At 42.3% G+C, this 22,141-nt stretch overlaps 1 protein-coding gene across 2 annotated transcripts in view; it reads left to right on the forward strand.

Annotated features, from left to right (window-relative positions):
• Positions 1-21,459, forward strand: part of LOC310990284 (E3 ubiquitin-protein ligase DTX4-like) — a 31,143-nt gene extending 9,684 nt beyond the window's left edge. For both annotated transcript variants that reach the window (XM_083977602.1, XM_083977601.1), the window contains exons 3-12: positions 6,066-6,280; positions 6,380-7,260; positions 15,517-15,578; positions 15,714-15,875; positions 16,100-16,161; positions 16,269-16,435; positions 16,524-16,677; positions 16,787-16,876; positions 17,329-17,427; positions 17,542-21,459. In XM_083977602.1, the coding sequence (XP_083833728.1) occupies positions 6,066-6,280; positions 6,380-7,260; positions 15,517-15,578; positions 15,714-15,875; positions 16,100-16,161; positions 16,269-16,435; positions 16,524-16,677; positions 16,787-16,876; positions 17,329-17,427; positions 17,542-17,673 (2,024 nt within the window). In that variant the 3' untranslated portion in view covers positions 17,674-21,459. The remainder of the gene's footprint in view (positions 1-6,065; positions 6,281-6,379; positions 7,261-15,516; positions 15,579-15,713; positions 15,876-16,099; positions 16,162-16,268; positions 16,436-16,523; positions 16,678-16,786; positions 16,877-17,328; positions 17,428-17,541) is intronic.
• Positions 21,460-22,141: the final 682 nt, after the last annotated feature.

Below are 22,141 nucleotides of genomic sequence, written 5' to 3' on the forward strand. Positions count from 1 at the left end.
ATTTTATAGCTTTTTGTATCAATTTCCAGGAAAGCTTGTAAAAACTAAATAGTATCATACGTTTGAAATGCTTTTTAACAGGAATGCAATGTCGTGGAAAGTCTCTCATCCAGTAATGTCAAACTCGACACTGGTATTACACTGAACATTCGACAGAATCTGTACAGTTCCCTCCAGATGTTGCCACCAGAAAAAGAAAATTCAGGCCAGTAGGCAGCTTATGCAGTCACTAGTGTTCCTGAAGGCCGCGTGTCACTGTGTAACACACCAGTAAGACTCACTGCTGCAGAAACCCAAGTATTTATGCACCTTCTTTTGTCTAGAGTTGGTCTTGACATTTGGCTGGAAAATCAGGTTTTGAGGTTTCCACAGTCATGTTCGGGTGTAGATGCATGATAAGAAATGGGTGCAGCAAGCAAAGAGACAAAAATGTGTAAATATACTCATGCGAGTGATAATGAAGGGCAAAGGGAGAAGTGACGGCGAAGGAAGTGATGGCATCAGACAGCAGGACGGAGACCAAGATAAACAAATCAAAAGATGAAGTGTGTGAAGGAGGTTTTATCTCGGCCCCTCCAGGTCAGCTCGACCTTCTGTATAATTTGATCTTCTACTTTATCTTTGGATTCTCTCTTCCTCCTCACTAACACCCTCTGTTTACCATTGAGAAAACAATTCCTCACAGTTGTTACTGTCTTTCTATTCTCTATTTCAGTATTTTTCTACCTCTGTAAATTCCTCATTTCACTGCTGATGTGACTGACAGCAACAGAAAGATGAGCCTCTCAGGGGTGGCAGTTTGATATTAGATTTCCAACCATGACGTACTAAATATCATATTTGCCATTTCTTTAACCAAAAAAGACAGTTAGGCATTTTATGTAATCAATTATACCCCGAATACTAAACCACAGTGTAATTCTTTTTAGACCAATCTTTTTTAATGCATCTTTTTTGACAAAACTTGGTCCTGACAGCTGAGCTGGATGGAAAGTTTTGGGCAGAAGGGGAGTATGAACAAGCTCCTGTCCGCCAAAAAACAAACCTTTTTGTGCTACTAATTCAGATGGTATACTTCCCTGGATGCAGCCAGCCTTGAAATGCAAACAGCTATGCTAAATTACAGTTTTTCTCCGTCGCTTTGGTGCTTTTCTCAGATCAGAATGAACATTCTCATAACTATTAGTTCAACCTCCACAACATTAAGTCATTTGTGCACATCATGGTAGCAATTTCTCATTCCTCTGAACAAATTACAAATGCTTTTGGGCATATATCAGTTGCTTTAGTTTCATACATTTCTCTGCTGTTTTATGACATTATCATTTGCTTATGTCATGTCAGTCAAAATGATCTACACTTATGAATGCTGAATAGTCGTTCCCTATAAAACTTATAGTCCTCATTTCATTGCTTGAGTCATTACATACTAAATTGTTGAACTAGTTGTCAAAATCTGTCAAACTAATTTTGAATGTTGGCAAAACCACTGTAAATTCAATTATTCAAACATTTAGGGAGGGTAGGGAGAACAGGTTTGGACAGTACTTAAGCACTAAGCACTGCATTACTGTCATTGTGTCAGGCATTACGCTTATGTTTGTGTATTACAGCAACCTACTTACAGTAAAGATTTGCCATATTTACAGCATGGTACTGTACTACAGCATTTTACAAGTAGGAATCACTTTTACAGTAGTGTACACTACAGTAATATGGGTTGGGGCAGTGTATGTACTGTACATTACTGTCATTTTACCACTTTTGCAGGTTATCCACTAGGTTTTGCAGTTTGAACTAATTGTTTTGAGAAATGCACGAACTGTTGTGCAAATGTTAATAATGATGTGAGAAAAGCACCAAAGTGACTGAGAAAAACTGTAAGATCATGCTACATCAATCTAAACTATTGCTGTTGTACCAGCTCATGTGTGTTTAGACCTACAGGGGGAAAGACCAGCCAGTCTACCTGTGTGAGACCAATAAGCAAAGTCCATGCTCAGTGCAGCTGTGTGTTTTCAGTCCATTCCTTTTGTATAGATAGATAGATAGATAGATAGATAGATAGATAGATAGATAGATAGCAATCGTCTCCTCACATGTTGAGCCCCTATACAGTATCTGTGAGGATGTGCAACCAGTCGGCAGCTCACTAAGCTGATTGGCATCCAACTTCACTTCAACAATACCTGCAGTACCTTCCTGGTTGCTCCAGAATGCAGCTGCATGTCTGGTCTTCCATCAGCCTCAAAGGGCACATCACTCCACTGCTTTCTAATCTCCGCTGGCTGCCCCTGACTGTCTGAATCAACTTCAAACCACTTGCTTGCCTTCAGAGTGACTTCTCGGCCATCACCCTACCTACTTGTACTCAGCCTCCTCAGCCACGCCGCTCCTCCAACAAAACTGCACACAAGGCGATCGCTGTTTGTGGTTCTCAATATTTCGATGTCCCTCTCTATCTTCAAGAATCTCTTGAAGATTCATCACCTCTTCACCTTAACACTCCATACTGTACATGCCTAGGTATCACTTATATCACTTATTTGGTGCACTTCTTTACGTCATCCTGTTGCACTTTCCCTTATTGAATATTCATACTTGCCCCTCACATACAGTGTCGGATAGTTAAGATAAAAGTGATGAGTAACAATTCACAGAGGATGAAGGTGAGGAATGAGTAAGTGGAAATGTACTAGAGAGCAATCCGGGTTTTTTGAGGACGCCGACTGTGGAGAAGTGCTGTAAGTAATTGTTACAAAAATAACAGCAATTTTAGCTCACATGCCTTGACTGAGGTTCACTTGAAGTTCAACGGGATGGAGATGAAGAGAAATATGACAGTGTGGAAAAAATGTTGTGACTCCTCTGATGGGGCGGATACAAAGTCACAAACACGAGGACACTAAGTTTTGTTTTGCATTTGAGGGAGCTTTGAGAGTCAGGTATGACTGTGTGTGTGTGTGTATGTGTGTCTTTCTTGCGCTTTTTTTGGGTGAGGGTGGGGGGTGGGGGGTCCCGTGGCAGAGAGAACAATAAAGACCAGATGGCCTGTCTTTTTCTCCACCTGCCTCAGGCCTCTTTGTCCTCTCTCACTTTCTCATGCACTTCACACACTTTAATTTCCCCGACTGCTACCTGCACTCCCCATGTTTACTTCTGCCGTCTGTGCGTCTTTAAATGAAGACAATTGTTTCATTTTTATCTTTTTATTTAGGAACTTCTTTTTTTTTTTATCTAAGAACTGTTATTTTATATGGATACAGCATTGACCATTGGTCTTTTCTTTTTTTTTTTTATCACTTGCACTTACACAACCATACAGTTACAGTCTGATCAGAGCATTAACCCAGAGTGACCATAGCCAGACATGCAGCACTTGTTTCTGAGTGACCCAGCCCTGAATAAACTCCTATTTATAACTTCTTCTCTACCAAGTAACAATCTTGATATTTCATCGCATGGTATCTTTGCATCCTGTATCCACTGATACCACAAACCCTCCACTCTGTTTTAAAAGACCTTATTGTATGAAACTCATTATGTTTATTAACATGGCTGGACTTTTCTTTGCTACAATAATCTTTTGCTGTTCATTACTTCATGAATGCAATTTTATGTTTTTAGTCCACCAGAATGGCAGGTGTAACTAGAAGACAGGAATTTGGGGAAACCTTGTGGAAAATGTTAATTCAATAATAGGTTTTGTAAAAAAAATATATATATATATATATATATATTGGCCAAATATAAAATAAGGTAATATGTATAATAGGGTTGTGATGGCATGGATTTCTTCTTAAAGTATCCCTTGCTTTATCGCCATTTACAGACCTTTTTGTGAGCCTTTGCGTATAGCTCTCTCTATTGTCACGCAAGAGCATTTTCTCTATGTTGGGGTGTGTGTTGACAAAAAAAAAAAATTGATTGCATAGCTCAGCCACGTGTGTGGAGCTGCCATAGTCCTTTCTCACACAATGGAATTTGAGGGCAAAATTACAATTCACATAGTAAACAGGGGGGTCGAGGGCTCCATGCTGTGCTGGATTCATTCATCAGATTTAGAGTAGAGGAAGGGACTTATACTTTCAACAAGCACTAAAAATCGTTTCCTCACTATATCATTTCTGCATATCTGTCTGTCTTGAGATGTAATCTGTGCAGTGCCCTTCAAAGTGCTCTGCCGTCATCAGGGATTACTTTTTAGATGTTACTGCAGTATATGAATGATTGTACAACTACAGAAACAATGAAGTGGTGATGTCTCAGTTTGATTATTCCCTTTTCTCTCTATCTCCACCAAACAAATACAACTCCATAACCACTGAGCCCCGTCTTTTAGTGTGCCCATGCCCCACCCCTAAACGCGCGCGCGCACGCACACACGCGCGCACGCACACACACACACACACACACACACACACACACACACACACACACACACACACACACACACACACACACACACACACACACACACACACACACACACACACACACACACACACACACACACACACACACACACACACACACACACACACACACACCTCCCTCTCCTTGTCCTGGCATTGCCTGAATAGCCCGTTACCCCTGGAGACAGAGGTAGTTTCTGGTTGGCTTGTTTAGGGACCCTCCCCCCAGCCCTCTGTCCCACTAGAATACAGAGAGACATTGTTGTGTGCTGGTTAGTTACTTGTGTTATTGAATATTTATTCAGTTGAGTTTGGGTTTTGTTTTATTTTCCAGCAGTACTATGGCAGTGATGCACTGGAACAAAAGTGAAAACAGAAACGTAAGACTATACGAATGTGAAGTAAAGAGCGAAGTAGATCGAGTACTCTTAAACTATTTCACTCGCCACTCTGCAGGGCTCAGGATCACATGACTGACAACCCCCTTCCCTCCGTGACTCTATTTAAATGGATATGTTTACCCAGTCACCCAAGTATTTTAATGAAAATCATGCATCTAGTTAGAGGGGGCTCGGTTGTTGTTGCAGTTCTTGCATGAGCATATTTTCAAGGGCCTTTTTCAGAGTCCTTCCCTGTCTCTGTTGTTCCTGCAGGCGGTCTAGGTGTTTGAAAGCTCAGCTAACTCATATTTTCGCTGCATGATAAATCAGGACTGTATGGAAAGTTTGGAAACAAAGTCTGTCGATATAGGCTAGATGTGTTGCACAACATCTTTTTAGGTATTGTGATCCATGTCAAGTTATTGGTTTCCATCACAGCACAATGCATCACAATAGGACTGCAGGCAGAGAAGACAAGGCATTGTGTGTCGGCCTTCCTAAGGGGAGACTTTGATCTGGAAGTAGTGTACGGTAACATAATGAAATGATTTGTAGCTTACACAACACAAATCACACTACAGAACCAACTTTTCAAATAGGTTCTTAGGCTTTCAGTCATTTAAAAGAAACACACAATGTATGCTACAATACTGGCAGGGCTTAGTATCGCTGCTGGTTTCCAAAATCTAGTCCAGGACTATTAGCATTACAACACTGTCACAGGGTCTCGAGTCGATGCTCATTTCAAAGGCCACACCAATTTTAGTTGGATATAAGTGATGAACCACCAACCTGGCGCCTGATTAAAACTATTCATGTTCACATTAAGAATGGACCAACAGGTGAAAATGTTTTTTTCTTGCACATGTTGCACCAGCTTCTTGATCTCTATAGTTTTTATATCTGAAATGCAACCATATATTTCCCTTTTTAGACTTACTGGTGCCTATGGTGAAGCCAATATTGAATTATTCAGATTTAGATTGTATTGAATTAGAAGATTTTTCCTTTTTCCAGCACTAATCTAAGACCACTCCGTTCCTCTTTTTCTTTTAGAGAGAGAGAGATTTTAATCCTTTTTCTTTTGGCTCTGCACATGTTTTTTTGGGCATTAATATGTTAATTACTGGCTCACCTCCCAACTGCTTCACAAAGTACCTTCTATCCAGCAAAGGTACTTATAGTTTACCATTGTAGAACTGTGGTGAAGAAGTAGTAGTGAGAAATGAACAAAGGCACGTTTTTATTTTTCCTCTCATTTCTTTCTCAGGAACCATCCGTCCGGTGCGGAGGAGTTTCTATGACCCAGCCTCAGCTCCAGCTCAGGGCTGGCAGTGGGAGTGGGAGAACGATGCGGGTACATGGACACCTTACGACATGGAGGTGACCATAGCCATCGAGAGTGCCCACAGCCGCCAGCAGCAATGCCATGACCTGACACCGCTCGGCTTCTGCTACTTCATTGATTTCCAGAACATGACACAGGTTTGTTTGACAGAATCGATCATGATAAATAAGTGATACATAGGTTCAGGCTGCACCTTGAAAACATTTTTAAGCATGTTTCTCTGTGTGCTCCTGCAGGTGAACAGACAGAGCCAGAGGTGTCGGAGGATCCAGAGGCGTTCTGACCTGGCCTACCCTTTAGTGTCCGGCCCTCTCCCTGTTCCTAAAGGTGTAGGAGCAAGTGGAGGGCTAACAGGAGCCCTGCTGGGTGTTGGAGTGTCCGGGGCCACCATTGGGATTGGAAGTTCAGGCTATCCTAATGGAGGTTTAGTAGCTTCTGGGTTGGGCCAGCCTTGTTCCTGCCAGCAGTGCATGCTGGTCCTTAGTGTGAAGACCAATACAGGAAGAGCAGGGGCAGGAGCTGCAGGGATACAGACTCTAGGTAGACGCTCACAAACCATGCAGCGGCCTAGGAACTCAGTCTCCAAACCTCTAAGTCCGTCTAAATCAGCCACTCTGGGACGAGGACAGCTGCAGAACTCCAACTCCAACTACTGTCTGACGCTGCCGCATGGCCTCGCTATCTCCAAAAACACTGCCTCCTCAAGAGTGAACGCCCAGCTCTTCGCTCAGTCCCTGGCCGCCCTCACCACTTGCACGTCCTCTCTGGGTATCTCCTCGTCTTCCACCAGGCCGCCCCCGCCATCCCTCCCACCCCCCCAGCCTCCGTCATCCAATCAGAATCATCACCCTCCGTCCGTTCCACCCAAGCACTCCTCGTCTTCGGCCAGTGACTCGGTGCCCATTGGCACATTGATTACCCCTGCCAGCAATGTGACCACACCCCCTTCACCAGTGCCATCTCCTACGCCGGCGGTGATGAAGCCGCAACGCATGCCGTCGTCAGCGGCAACAGTGTGCCATGCCCCGTTGCCACAGAGATCCAGCTTAGCTGGGCTGAGCAGACCAGCGTTACAGAGGATTGCAATGGCCCAGTCCAGAGCACTCATAGCATCAGGGTAAGTGAATGACACATACACAAATCAGTCAGTCAATCAAATATATTTTGTTATTGACTGTTCAGAACAAGATGCAAATCATAGCACACTGTATTGACTGATTGGTATTACTGTTATTCGGGTATTTTCACGCCTGTGCTGTTGTAGTCATATTGATTCTGTACAGACCTGCAGAGAAAAATACTCTTGACAAATGCACAACATCAAAATGGTGTTTGTTGCTGCCCATGTACGTGTATAAGCATGTTCATGCAGCATTAATACCAACATGCATACATACAGCCATCATATTTACTTTGACAGGTGATCGGTAGTTAAGAAATTAGTTGTTCTTGTTGCTCTGCACTGACTGTGAGTGATGCGGGTTCAGAGATGCAACTCTTCAGATTTACGTCCATCCTTGTTGGAATTTTCTGTAGCCGATCAGGTGTATCATGTAAATCAACAGTGGGTACGCTCAGCAAAATGCTCTTAAAAGGGGTGAAGGTGATGTTGTTAATTTAAAGATGACAGATTAACTGACCGTAAACACTGAGGCCAGTGAGATTCAGTAACGCCTATCCTCCATTTATGTGTGTTGTGAACTGCCAGACAGTGGGTTCTTCTGATGGCCATAAAACTGAAGCGATAGTAAGTGTGTGGCTTAACGAGAACGCAAAAAATCTAAAAATAAAAACTGAAGCGAGGCCAAACTGAACTTTAAAAATGGTTAATTGACCTTGTAACTGTTTAGCCAGATTCCTGTAAAGTGTGTGTGTGTGTGTGTGTGTGTGTGTGTGTGTGTGTGTTTATGTACATTCCATTGGTGCAAGTGTGAAGGCCATAGCCCAGCAACACCTCCCTCTCTCTAAAACTATTTTATGCATACAGTCAGTGGTATGCACAGTGCAAAGAGAAGAGAGCAGCTCAGTGAAGCGTCCACTCTGATTACTACAGAACTATTTCACCCCCCCCCCCCGCCCCCCAAACAAAACAAGATGGGACCCTGTGGTGGATTTCTCAGGAAGTAATTTATTAATCTCAGATGATGAACATGGTAAACTTCCTTTACTGTGTTAGCATGCTGTCTGCTGACACCTGTGTTTTAGTGCAGCTCTCCAGAGTCGCTAACGTGGCCTGAAACTCTTGTTAACTCCTTAGTTTAACCCAGGAAGTGCTGACTTACTGCACTGCTGGGAGTCATTTACCCACAGAGGCAGATTTTAATCACCTACCTTCCAGCAACCAGTCGACTTCTTCGGATAGATTCTTCTAAGTATACTGCAATAACTGGAAAGAACAAACCCAGGTTTCATTGTGACATTTTCCGACTTTCCATGATCTCATGCAACAGTGAATAAAGACATTTCATGAAAGCTCTCTCCCATGTGGTGGTTTAAACAGTCACTGTTTGTTTCATTTCCCTGTGAAAAAAGCCTCTTGCTGCAACAGGAAGTGATGCACTTTCAGTTTTAGTTTACCACCGCAGGCCAAAACACGGGATTCTTACAGATAATCACCTTCGAGCCGAAAACAAGGTCAGATGGAGATGGTGTAGATTTCTTGGTAGTCCGACCCACCCCCACCCGGCCTGCGCCCCATGTCGGTCGTTCCCTGCCCCCCTCCACATCCTTCCCTGGCTCCTCTCCTTTCTTCTCCTCTGTCATGGCTCAGCAGTCTGGGCCCCTCAGAGCTCCATTGTTTCGTCTCCACAGTAACTTTGTTGAATTACCCAAGTTTGGGCCGTATGAAGGACAGGCTCCGACTGCAGCCATTTTTGGACCTTAACCTTGATTCAACTTCTGACAGTCGGAAGAGCAATGTGGTCCTAGACCTTGTTCTTAGGCTTCAGGTTAACTTGAGCAGCGTACCATGTCTACATTTGTTTCCCCATGAGATCAATTCTCTATTGTGTGATGTTCAGTTATTTTCAAATCTTGTCCTGTTTTTAAGATTAGACAGAATAACATCAGTGAGGTTTCTCCCTATGTGGATGATGCTGCCAGATGTCAAACACAGGATTTTTTTTAAAAACTCCTTTCGTCACAATGTTAAGATGGCTGGACTGCAATAGCATGTGGTTAAAAAGAGTTTAAACGGAAGAAGAGGAGAATCACTTGTTGAGTGATGCAGACAGAGGAATGTGCCTCTGGACGGGTCACTCAGCAGCAGAAACAGAGCAAGACCAGGTGAAAGCCCAGTGTATGTACAGCTGGATTGCCTAAGGTTAATGTTTGAGTAAAGCTATTTAATCCATCCCAGTTAATAAACATGCATTACTGCTGTAGGTTATGAATATGTATTATGCCATGTGCTGAAGAACCCCATCATATAGATCACCCTGCTGATCTAACAGCATATTAATGATGTGAATATTTTTTTTTAGGTGGGGGAGAGTAGACAATGGTGCTGGTCCAGTCAGTATTGTTGCTACCCCCAGACACACACACACACACACACACACACACACACACACACACACACACACACACACACACACACACACACACACACACACACACACACACACACACCTCCCTCCACTGGTGTGTGTGTGTGTGTGTGTGTGTGTGTGTGTGTGTAGAGAGCCTCAGACTCAGACACTGCCTGAGATGAGGGCTGATGGGAATGAGGCGAGGGGGGGGGCGGGGGGGGGGGGGGGGGGGGGGGGGGCGTACAAGACAAAGAAACGAGTCAGCAAACTGTCGTGGATAGATCACACAGTGGTGCAAGCAATCAGGGCAACAAACACACAAGCACACATTGTCCTTCTCTCTCACACGTAAAAAAAAAAGTAAATATTGACCATCTTAATGGGAGCTGCGTAGAAGAATGTGACTTCGCTCTCTCCACGGTGGGGTGGGGGGGGGGGGATTATGGAAAAGGAAATGAGTGAGTGGAGGTTAAAGGGGAGGTGGGCTGCACCGTCTGACTTTATTAGGAAAGAGGAGCAGAAATGTGCAGTGAGAATGTGTTGCCACCTGTTCAGCTCACCAACAGGTTGCAGACTGCAGCTTCATTGTAATTGTGTGTGGTGGTGCACGGCAACACGGGGCTAAACCTTCTCTGCTGCTTCTTCACATAATGGGAAACGTTGCAGAATGGAGCCTTGGATGTTGTTGAATATTTGATTTTTGATTATTAGAGTGAGAATGTGACTGGACAAAGATCACAGATAAGAGTCGTGAGTAGGGCTGTCACAATCATGACATTTTAGTTGACAATTAATTTGCCATACAAATAATTGCGATTAACGACTTCATTGTCTTTCTCTGGTGCCACTATAATAGTGTAAGCCCCAAATATACTTTAATAATCAACATACACCTTATGAAGAAGGAGTGCCAATTATGGGCATTAAAATTTGGAACATATAAATAAAAACTGCATTTCTGTTTTGTCAAATGTCAATGACAAGGAAATAGTGATGGAAATGGAAATGCGACATTTCTGTTAGTTTCATCCAGCTGTTTTTATACAGATGAATGGAAATGCTGATGCAAAATAATTGCGGTCAGTTCAAATGAATGCGATCATGCAATTGTTACTTGAGTAGTATTTTAGTCTCATCAATGAAGTCACCACAAACATGATCATTTTCATTGTCTTAGTGGGCTTGTGTTGTTGTTCATTCTCTTAAACTCTTAGCGCAAATAACATAACAATAACAGAAAGTGAAGGATGGAGGAAAAAAAACATTGAGTGAACCTCAGGGGGAAGTGACAGAAACCCAGCAGACAGCCAGACCAAACAGTCGCCTGTGTCATCTGGTGTCTGAGGAGGCTGACTGCTGCTGGTCTGTGTGTGTGTTTGCCTGCCTGCTTCAAGAAACCACAACCAGGACCATTGTTTCTTCCATCCTCCAAATATGTTTTTAAAAGTCTGCTCAAGTTTCACCCAGGTCTAGTATGATTATGAAATGTTACATCAGCTTAATGTAAGCCGTCCTTATTTCTTCAAACCGATGCACACCAGTCTTGGGGCTTGCATTTTAAATTTTGCAATAATTTTTAGTAAGCGTCACACACAATCCACAACCTGTTCACCACTTTGTCTCCTGAAATAATTTTTTCACAAAAGCAGAGGAAATCTGCTTGAAGTTGTCTTTGAAAAACTCTGTGTGCGTGCGTGTGCATGTGTGGGAGGCTTTATGTGTTTGTGACAATATGTGTGTGAGAATGTGTGGGAGTGTGTAATTGTCTGGTGTCTAAATCAGTCCAGCTGATGTCCATCTTTGCCCCCGGGGGAATAGGAGGAGCAGAGGGACGAGGGGTGGAGGGAGTGTGTGAGACAAAGCTGGGGGAGTGTGTGATCTGGTGGGAAGCAGGCGGAGGGTAGGAGGGTGGGTTTGAGGTCACACGGGGTCAAAAGACTGGAGTCCCATTCAGGCCGTTCCCCCCAGGCAGGGCCGGGATCTTCCTTTTTTTAAAGCTCTCGGGCTTTTTCTTCTTCTTGGTCCCTGGTTTCCTGCTCCTCCCCTGTTGCATCTCCCTTAGGAGTTGTGTTTTTACAAATAAATGTACACTGACATGCTTATGTACCTGAGGAAACTTGTGAATAATTAGTTTAAGTAAACTTTTAAACAATTTTTAGTTTCTGTTGTTTTAGGCACCAATGCAATACTTTGAATTTTGATACTGATACTAAAGTAGTAGGCCTACATTTTCAGTACCTTAAGAATTCAGTATATTATCCCTGGAGAACCTGTTTATTACAAAACATTTTTTAATTCAACAAAACTTAAGTGTTGATTATAATAATCATCATAACCATCTGAAGAAAAAAATATTGTAGGTATCGTCAGTTATGGTATTGACACATTTTGGTTGGAGAAATAAATCCTAACACTAAGCTGAAAAATCCTACATATCCAAAACAACTCCTCTGACTTTGCACATACTACATCTATGCACACTGATGCTAACACCATAGCATAAGCTATATAATACAGTACAGTATGTGGGTGCACACTGGTATGGGACAGTATAAGACCTGCAAGATATGCAGAAAATATGCCATGTGCGATAACACTGTTTAATATTGCAATGTTATATGACTTGGAAGTAAACAAACGTTAAAGTGTGCTCATTCGCATCCTGTGTCTCCTACTATCACCTTGCTACTAATCTCACAGTCCCCACCAAGCTGACACCTGCTTCCAGGCTCCATCTGACAAGTCAAATGTTGACATGCTGAGTGTGACTGCAGGCTTTCCCACAGTCTTTGTGTGACGCTGAGGCTGCAGCAGTGACACTCTGTGGGGGTTTTCTCATCGGGCGCTCGGCTATTTAATGTTATGTTTGTCTCATCTCATCAAGGCAGAAGAACATCTGATTCTTTATTGACACTCATAAAGACTCTTCATAAGTAAATGGAGAACAGAATATACAACATTTAGTTTCTTTAGCAGCCCCAATAATGTCCGCAGCACTACAAGCAACCATACATCTCTCAGTAATATCTCTCTGAGAAATAATGTAAAATGTCAATATACTGAATGATATTCCTGGCCTGAAAACATTGCGTGAAGCTGAATGAAAAAGACAGACTAAGGTCAGTCATTTCCTCTATCCTCCTCCCTCTGCTGCTGCTGTCTGTAGCTGTAAGTTTACAAAAGTTTGTGGCTAATGGAGCTGGAGTCTACACATGGAAAACTTTCCTTTTAGCTTGTTCATGGCAATTCACTTTTAGCTTAACATTAGCATGCCACGCTTGGGTGAAACATTGGCGATGGAAAGGTGGTTTTATGTGTTGAAATGTTATAGAACCGGCCAATTACCTTTTTAGCCTCAGTGGTTGTGATGACAGAGTTACAACTAGCTGTCGCCACTACGAGTTTGTTTTTCATGGCCTTTTGCAGTGGGTTCAGTGCACATACGTTCATATTACAATAATGATGAAAATAGGATTAATCAGTGGGCATTTGAGATTGAAATAATTGTGTGACAGACAGCTGATCCATTTAGTGGGTCAGCCGTATTAGCCAGGCTGTGTGAGATGACGGCAAGCTGTGTGTTTATTTGTGTCACCAGCATCAGTGGAGCAGCTGGAAAGTCAAATGCATCAAGCTTATACGTGATCAGACGTGGCTCAACGCTTCCCTCCCTCATACCTAAAGACTTCCCTGCTAACACAGCAGCCTATTAATTATTAATACACCCCAGTTATTTGCAACAGGTGATTAGTGTGTGTGTGTGTGTGTGTGTGGGATCACCGTCACTCATTGACTCGCTCCGGCAACAGTTCTAATATAAGCGTTTCTCATCTATCATCACAGGCAGCCTATTTATAACGGGGGGATGTGTCCATCCGTCAGTGGTTGTCATAAATAAATCTCTATGACATGTTTAAGATCTTAAACTACTTTGACTGCATACGACAGCAGAGCTGCTCTACTACAGAGCAAGGTTTGAGGACTAATCTGATAAACGTAGATGGAAATTTGATATGATTAAGGTGTGACAACAACAACCACATTTAGCCACCCACTATCACTGTGCAGTTGTTGTGTTGTTGTTTTCCGGTGATTGGTTGTGAGATTGTTATGTCCCATTAGACACGGCAGAGTTATACTTTCTGTATCTATGTATCCCTTTGTTGAATTTTACCCTAGCACCCGCCCCCTCTCTTTTTTCCTCTCTAAAAATCTTGGATCCAAGTAATGGAGCTGTGGACTTTGTCCTCCTCTGCAGCAGATCACCATCTGCTGCGGTCTATGGTTTTGGTCTCTTTGTGTGTATGTATTGTCGTTCTATCAAAGGGAATAGAATCAGGAGGGCTGACCGAGAGTGACGGTCGACCTTTTTAAAAGCGCCCAACAAAAACAATCCAGGATCATTTTAAAAGTTCACTTCATGTTGAATATTTGTGTTGGTTCTGTTCTAACGCACCAGCAGGCCCACGACCCAGGAATACAGTAGTTCAGTGTAGTGCCAAAGTAAAGTGCCGTTTCATGGGAAGGCCAATCTACCGTCACGCTGCGATGCGATAGAACTTCAGTTAAAGTGTGTTTTGGAAACATTACAGTGGATCAGTATTATCTGGTGACATATCATTAGAGAGTGTGTTTGTTTGTTTGCCCTTCACTCTGTATGTTTACTGTTTTATTACTCACACTTGGCTCTGTTTTTTTCCCTCTCCGGGGCACTGAAGTAGCGCCTTATTTCACACACACTTTTCCTCATTTACTCTCCATCATCCACACTTAACGCAGACTTACGCACACACACAGCTCGGTGAGTCATTCACTAGTGTTTTGTCATGTGTCACTGAGTGAGGTTAAGTGAAAGCAGCTTAGCGCACTGACAGAAAGCCTGTTAAAGCTAACCCAACAACAGGAAACAACAGATCATCACCGCTCCCTGCCCTCATGTAAAATCTGCAGTACTGACGATGCCAGTCTGTTAGTGGGAGCGATTGCTTTCTGTACTAAATGGATAGCTGCAAACACTGATACATACTCTTGGACTCAAGAGTTGGTTATCATGAGCAAATGTGTTCATACCTTTTCTTCAGCAGCTATTTCCTATACAATGGAGTAAGAGCTGGAGTAGTTATTATATCTCCTTAGAATAAAGCTCAACTATCTAAACAGATATGCAGATGACTATGTCGAGGAATCCCAATCCAGTTTTATTAAAAGCCAATGATCTGAGTCTGTATGCATGACGTGTGTGTATATGTCAGTTAAAGATTATGACGGTGATGATGATGGGCTTTGTGATGAAGCAGGTAATCCCCGAGAAAGCATCTGTGTGACGTACATCTCTTTGAGCTCAGTGAGCAGATGGAAACTCCGTGGATTAGCTCCCATAAACGTACACACACGGACGAGCGCAGCGTAGTCATTCATCTGCGCTCTAGCCGACAAGAAAAGCAGTACAGTGTCAGACGAGGAGCCAGAGAAGAAAAGGAAAGGTAGAAGGACAGATACATAACAGAAGAGAGAACAAAAGGATAACTGAGCTGCTTTTTTTTTTTTTTTTTTCAACAAACCTTTGAAGTTTTCTTCAGAAAACGGGCACAGACGCACAAAGGATCGTAATCTCTCCTGCTGATATCGTTTGACTGTTGTCTTTTGTTTGTTTGAATCTTTGTTTTCTTAATCGTGACCTCTCGCTTTAAGAATGACAGTCATCAGTTTTTCAAAGTGAGTAACCACGTAGTCGCAAACATTCCCCCAAACCTTTTTATGTCTGATCAGACAGTCGTATGAGGTCAGGGAGGAAGTGTTGAAACACACTTAACTAAACAGTTTTCTGTCTGTTTCTGTTGCAGTGTGCCCACCGTCCCAGTGAAGAACCTTAGTGGATCCAGTCCCGTTCACCCTGCACTGGCCGGTAAGGACACACTCACCTACCGGGGGCCTGGAAGGACAGAGTTTTACAAGAAACCAGACCGGATTTCTGATTTAAACCCTAAAAATCATTGCATGTTACTCCTCTAAATCATTTTTTTCCCCTTTTGTGTTGCAGGGATCACAGGAATTTTGATGAGTGCTGCTGCTCTGCCTGTGTGCCTCACTAGGCCTCCCAAACTTGTGCTGCATCCTCCACCTGTCAGTAAGAGTGACATCAAACCAGTGCCGGGCTTAGGACACTGCTGCAGGAAGACCACCAAGAAACAAGCTCGCAAGGGTGAGCATTACATTTCTCTGTCTCTGTCCTTGACTGGCTGTCATCCTGAATGTGATGACAGAGAGACTTCAACAGTTGTTTTCTCAGTTTATTACCTTCCCCTAATGCTCAGCAAGGGAGCAGTTCTATCAATATGAGAATATGGTGTCACACTGGTTAACAGCCCAGACTTACGTTTCATTCATTCATCATTCCTCTTTGTTCTCTCTCCTCTTTGTCTGCAGGTAAAACTCCAGAGGAGGTGGTAAAGAAATACCTGCAGAAAGTAAAAAGTCCACCAGAGGAGGTATGATTGTGTTTGTGTATGTGTCTATATATAAATGAGATGCAGCGCTGAGACAGACTTTAATGTGGGGGTGTTTCCTTTTATTTACAATTCCTCCCTTTTGCTAGGATTGTACCATTTGTATGGAGCCACTGGGGGGTCCATCTGGATACAAAGGTCCAGGAGTGGGGCCTGTTTCCAGGGCAGATTCAGTTGGGCGACTAGCACAGTGTGGACACCAGTACCATTTCCAGTGTCTGGTGGCCATGTATAATAATGGCAACAAGGATGGCAGGTAGGTTAGAGATATATTAACACCCCCTTTTTCAATTGCTTCACACGTTCTATTCAAATAACAACTATAATCAATCTCTTTTATTCAGTCTTCAGTGTCCCACGTGTAAAACCATCTACGGCGTAAAGACGGGCAACCAGCCGGCAGGGAAGATGGAGTACCACGTCATCCCTCATTCTCTGCCAGGGCACTCTGACTGCAAAACAATACGCATTATCTACAACATCCCACCAGGCATTCAGGTACATGAAAAGAACTGGTCTGACAGTAGTATTTGTTTTATTCTATATCTCATTGTTAGTTGGGTCAATCATCACAAATCCATACTGACCCCCACCGCTCTCCTCTCAGGGACCAGAGCATCCAAACCCAGGGAAGCCCTTCACAGCCAGAGGCTTTCCTCGACACTGCTACCTCCCAGACAGCGAGAAAGGACGCAAGGTAAATTTAGTCCACCATCTATTATTATACCCTTTTGTCATCTAAATGATCAGGCATACGCTGTATTTTAAATCACTGTTAAGCCCAAATTGCAAACCAATGGGCAAACTGGTAAAATGGACCCAACCCCAGGATCTGTAAAAGTGTCGGAGGCTTCATGTGCGACACTTCATTTGCCAATAGTGTGCTTATGTAACCTATTTCAGGGCTGTACTGTTTCACTCCAGAGCAGTGTTTCTGTTTTCAAAAGCACCATGTCTGTTTCTGAAAGTCACAGCAGACTAAAAAGTGGGGAAAATTAGCAGGTTCCCCTAAGTATTGTGTTTATATCGATGCCAATCGGTGCCAGAGCTACTTTTCCATTGCAGACAAAAGCCTGATGTTAGTTGGTGTCAGTAGGTTTTTTTTAACAGACAGCCATGCAGTATGAACCTTTTCATCCTTGTTGCCAGGTACTGAGACTGCTCCTGGTAGCATGGGACCGCAGATTGATCTTCTCGGTTGGTACGTCAAGCACTACAGGAGAGTCTGACACTGTCATCTGGAACGAGGTACATACTCACTAAGATTAGACTGTAACTTAAGAATGACTTGAGTGTTGCATGTGATACATGCATGTTAAATTTACCGTCAGTGAAACTAAAGACAACTCTTCCCCATTGAAGGTCCACCATAAGACAGAGTTTGGCTCCAACCTGACGGGCCACGGCTTCCCCGACCCCGGACACCTTGACAACGTCCTGGAAGAGCTCCGAGCTCAGGGCATCACAGAAGATGATGGACTGATGGAAAAGTGAAAGGATAAATGGCCAGCAGAGAAGAGGAGATATCAGTGAGGGAAGCCGTTAAGGGTGGTTGGGTGAACTAGGAGTAGAGTAAGAGAGGTGGGTCTCACCATGACAATAACAGGAGGAGGAGGAGGAGGAGAAGAGGAGGTCATGGACTGAGAAAGGCTCTCTCTCTCTCTGCCAGCACTTAAAATGGGTGCAGGGGGAAATGTCAGGTTATAGAAGACATTGATTATATTTGCAAAAGTAACCACTTTTCAAGGTGTTGATTGAGTCACTGTTGGGTTCACCTGTCAATGCCTATCAAAGTCTGTCCAAAATTCACAGTTTTCAAGCAAGCACATCAACAGAAGTTGGAGTTGGAAGCATCTTCACAGAGAGGAAAAGCAGAAACATAAATAATCGGTAGGAGAGTGAGGGCACTCGTGGTTTCAGCTACTCAACAGCTAGGTACTAAATATGTGAGAATGAATCAGTACTAATACATGGGGCAAAATGAGTTTACTTTACTGAGAGAAAGAGTTAAATGGAAGCATGGTAAAATGTTAGAGCAGTTCCGTTAAAAATAATGGGGGAGTTGGAAGCAAGAAGCAAGAAGTTGGAGCAATGGTTGGGGTTAACTGGAGGGTGGAGAGCTGGAATAATGTAGCAGGAATGGTGCAAGATGGTGAACGGATGTAGCATAGGATAGGAGTAGAGTAAAATTAACTTGTATGGTACAATTCAGGTACTGACGCTAATAATGAAAACACAGAAACCAAGAGTGATGAGAGAGCAGCAAATGGTCTGCCTCTTGCCTGTTTGTGGTTGAGATTTAGTGCTGTTGCTCCCTCGTGTGGTTTTTCTGATTAACTACACCTCTGCCTGTAAGCTAGTGGAACAAATCAAATTGTTACTTTGAGTTATCCACCTATGTTACTTTTATATCATTATTATAATCCTCATTTAATGTCATTCCATATGTTACCTCTTACTTTTGACTTGATGGGTTTCTGTTAGCGGCTCTATATCTTTTTGGTTGTTTGTGAAATGCCAAAAGACCAAATTATGGCCTTGTCATGTGGGCCTGTTTCTGTTGAGCCACTGTGGTACAAGTTTGCCCTAGGTACACAAGAACCAGTATTTTACATATCTATCTTTATTGTATTTTTGTCCCTTTTTTGATGGCTCATGTGATTTCGTTGGATGTAGAACCTGATGTATCTTGTCAACAGTTTGACACTAGTGTGATGAAAGACCCGATTGAGGCAAGCATTCTAGTTACAGCATAAAATTAAACACTGAGAATTAGCTTCAAGGCCTCAGTGTTTAATTCTTACAGTTGATTGAACTAGTAAAACCAGGAAAATGAAGGAAGAGTGTTGGGGTGCAGTTACAACCCTTGGATTGAGCAGAGTGATCAGGAGGTGGAGAGGACGAGATGTCATGACCTGGTCTGCACAAAACATAACACATCACTCATTAAACTCATTCAGTTCATTAAAGTAATAATTGCACAACTCAATTTATTGAAAAAGTTGTGATAAACACATTTTTAAAGGTCCCATATTTACCTGCATTTAAAACTCTCAGAGATTTTTAATGAACTCATTTTAAGCTTTTAATTGGCATAAAATCCTTCTTCCAGGTGAACCATTAGTGCTAAAGATTGAAAATTTGTGCCATAAAATATATGGGAAGAAAAGTTTTAAGCTTGTACGTAAACATAGACACCCGGGGTATGTTTAGCAGGAAACGCCTAATCGCTGAGCAAATTCTGTGATGTGAGCGGCTAACGACAAGTGGCACCTTCAGATTCAGACTAACTACAGGAAACATGCCACACCTTAATTATAGATTATTCCCCTTTTTTTCAGTCTGAGGCAGATAAATTAAGTGTGTGCAAAAACATCAACCTTTTATAATATGGGGCCTTTAATCTATGACTAATCAATAGGATGACATCATTCGTATAGCAGCAACTTAGATGATAACTCTTCTTCTCAGCTCCACATCCACCAACTGATAACACGCTGTCCACTCTGAGTTAGGTCTGTAAATGCCCTCATGTCACAATAGCCCCTTTTACACAGCTTGTACCGTTGTTCTATCTTTAAGTGATAACGTAGTCACAGAGCTGAATCAATGTCTTTTAAAAGGAAGAACCAGCAAGGCGGGACAGATGCTGATGCTGTTTTATTAAACGTTATGCCTCTGACTCTGGAACACCAGCATGCTATCTAAAAATCACACACAGGGGCTGGATTGTGCCGACATTGTTTGATTCAGTGGAAACAAGCAAAGGTACCAAAACAAAGGGTCTTCTTGAGGAGAATACAGCAGGTTCTCTCCCTAAGAGGGGCTAATGTTACAAGGTGTATGTATGTGTATGTGTGTGTTTTTTGTTACCTCTTTGGGACTCTTTCTGGTATAAACACTGACCTTGTTGGGACCAGTAGTCCTAATTTGGACGAAAGGCCAGTCCTAATATGGCAAAGTGTCATTTCTGAGGTCCTGGTTAAGGTTTGGGGTAAGCTGTCCACAATGAATGAAAGTCAATGCAACTGTGCGGACTTGTGCATGTTTGTGGGAAAGAGAATCTGTGTACTGTGTATACTACCAACATGCTCCTAGTTTAGGATATTATTTGTTTAGCCCATGGGAATACCTTCATTTATTAACTCTGGTGGTGATGATGGTATTTCTTTTACCATAACCTCTTCAATGCTTTTTAACATGAAACGTAGTTATATTTTTAGCATTTTATTGACACTATTATAGATAAATTTGCCTTTTTTTCACTTTGTACATTTATGTTTTATTTTTTAGTTATTATGCTCATTTCATTTGGTACCATTGGTTTACAAAGACAGTATTGTTAAATACAATGTCTTTTTTAATTCAAATTGTGTACAGAAGTTAAGATGATTTTAAGATGAGTTCATCCTTTCTTTGGAAAAGGAATTTGATGGTAGACTTTTATGAGTGTGGTACATACCGGTAATGACTTTTACTTGCAAGTCAAACTTTTGTGCACTTGCTCTTCTGTGAGGTAAAGAACAATTTCACTTTTTGCATATCATCTATCCCAGTACTGGTCTGTTACTGATCTAACCCTGGTCTACACCGAGCCTTTCTACCAATTCAAACTCTCAATTTTTGACCTTGGTCTTATGTCCACACCTATTTAATAAGATGAATGGTTCAAGTGCAGAAGACATGATAAAATTATTATTTTAAACTGTAAAGTGTTAGTAAAAATAACTTCCTCTTGTGGTGTCGGAGTTTTGTCACACCGTTGACCCAAAAGACTGCAGTGACTTGGGGAAACACTGATTTTGTATAATCACCAAGTCATTTATTCAGATTTTAATTTGTCTTTGTGCAACTAAAAGAATAGGTTTGATTTCTAAATGGTGAACAAAAGACTGAATTAAATGTCGTAACTACTTTCATTTCCCTGGACTTGCTGAATTAAATGAATCAGTTCTGATTTCACCTCGTTCTAGCTATTGTGGGGTTAAAAAGTGTTACAGTCTCTATAGCAGATCTTCATCTTGGTCATCATAAAAATCATTTTGTAGAAGAATATGTCACTTGATTTAAAGGCTTTGATCCATGGTGTGCAGTGTCTTGAGCCATGTATGTGATGTAGTAAAGAGCTATGACCAGTAACTCACCATTTCATTTTTTTCCTTCTTAAAATGTGGATTTCTCTCCCATCACTTTTTCCCATCCCCACTGAAGGCAATATCTCCCAAACGTGTGTGGGTAAGGGCCTTTAATTGTACTCATACCAATGAGGGGAGAGCGGGAATGAGATTATTACAGGTGTTCCTGTGGGGAAGAGAGCATCAAAAACCTGTGATATGAAAAGCAAAGTGTAGATACTGCAAACAAATGCTGGAGTATGAATGATTAATACAAGAAAAAAATAAAGAATGAATTGAACTTATATGCTGTAGTGTTTTGATTCTTTATAACCAGTCCTTGTTGATCACGTGCAGTGTAAGATGCAGGACAGTTTTGACAACACTGCCCTCTCTGCAGCATTAGGGCAGGTCAGAGAAGCAGCCACAGCAGCTCATCTCACTGCAGGACTGTTCAGGCCATCCTTCACCCGCACTCTCATCAGTGTAAAAGCCAAGAAAATGACATCATGAAGGGACTCACTGAATTGTCATTGGTATATTATTTATTATGAACTATTGTTATCGTCATTGTTGCACATAAGGTCTCACTGGCCATTATTCCTTTTGTGAGGTGAGCACGAGCCAGACTATACATGCCTGTTTAAAGGTATATCACTCATTTAGCCATGCAAGGACTATTTGTCTGTGTCACTACCCCCCTACCTGTGCTGCTTCTGTAAAGTGCAGATGAAACAAAAGGACATGACTCTTCTCCCTTTACTCTCTTGTGGAAACATTTTACAAAAGACATGCCAACACATGTTCAATTATCTATGTTGTCATGCACAAGATGTTTTGCTGCAGAT

The sequence above is a fragment of the Trachurus trachurus genome (genome assembly GCF_905171665.1).
Source record: "Trachurus trachurus genome assembly, chromosome: 1".
NCBI lineage: Eukaryota > Metazoa > Chordata > Actinopteri > Carangiformes > Carangidae > Trachurus > Trachurus trachurus.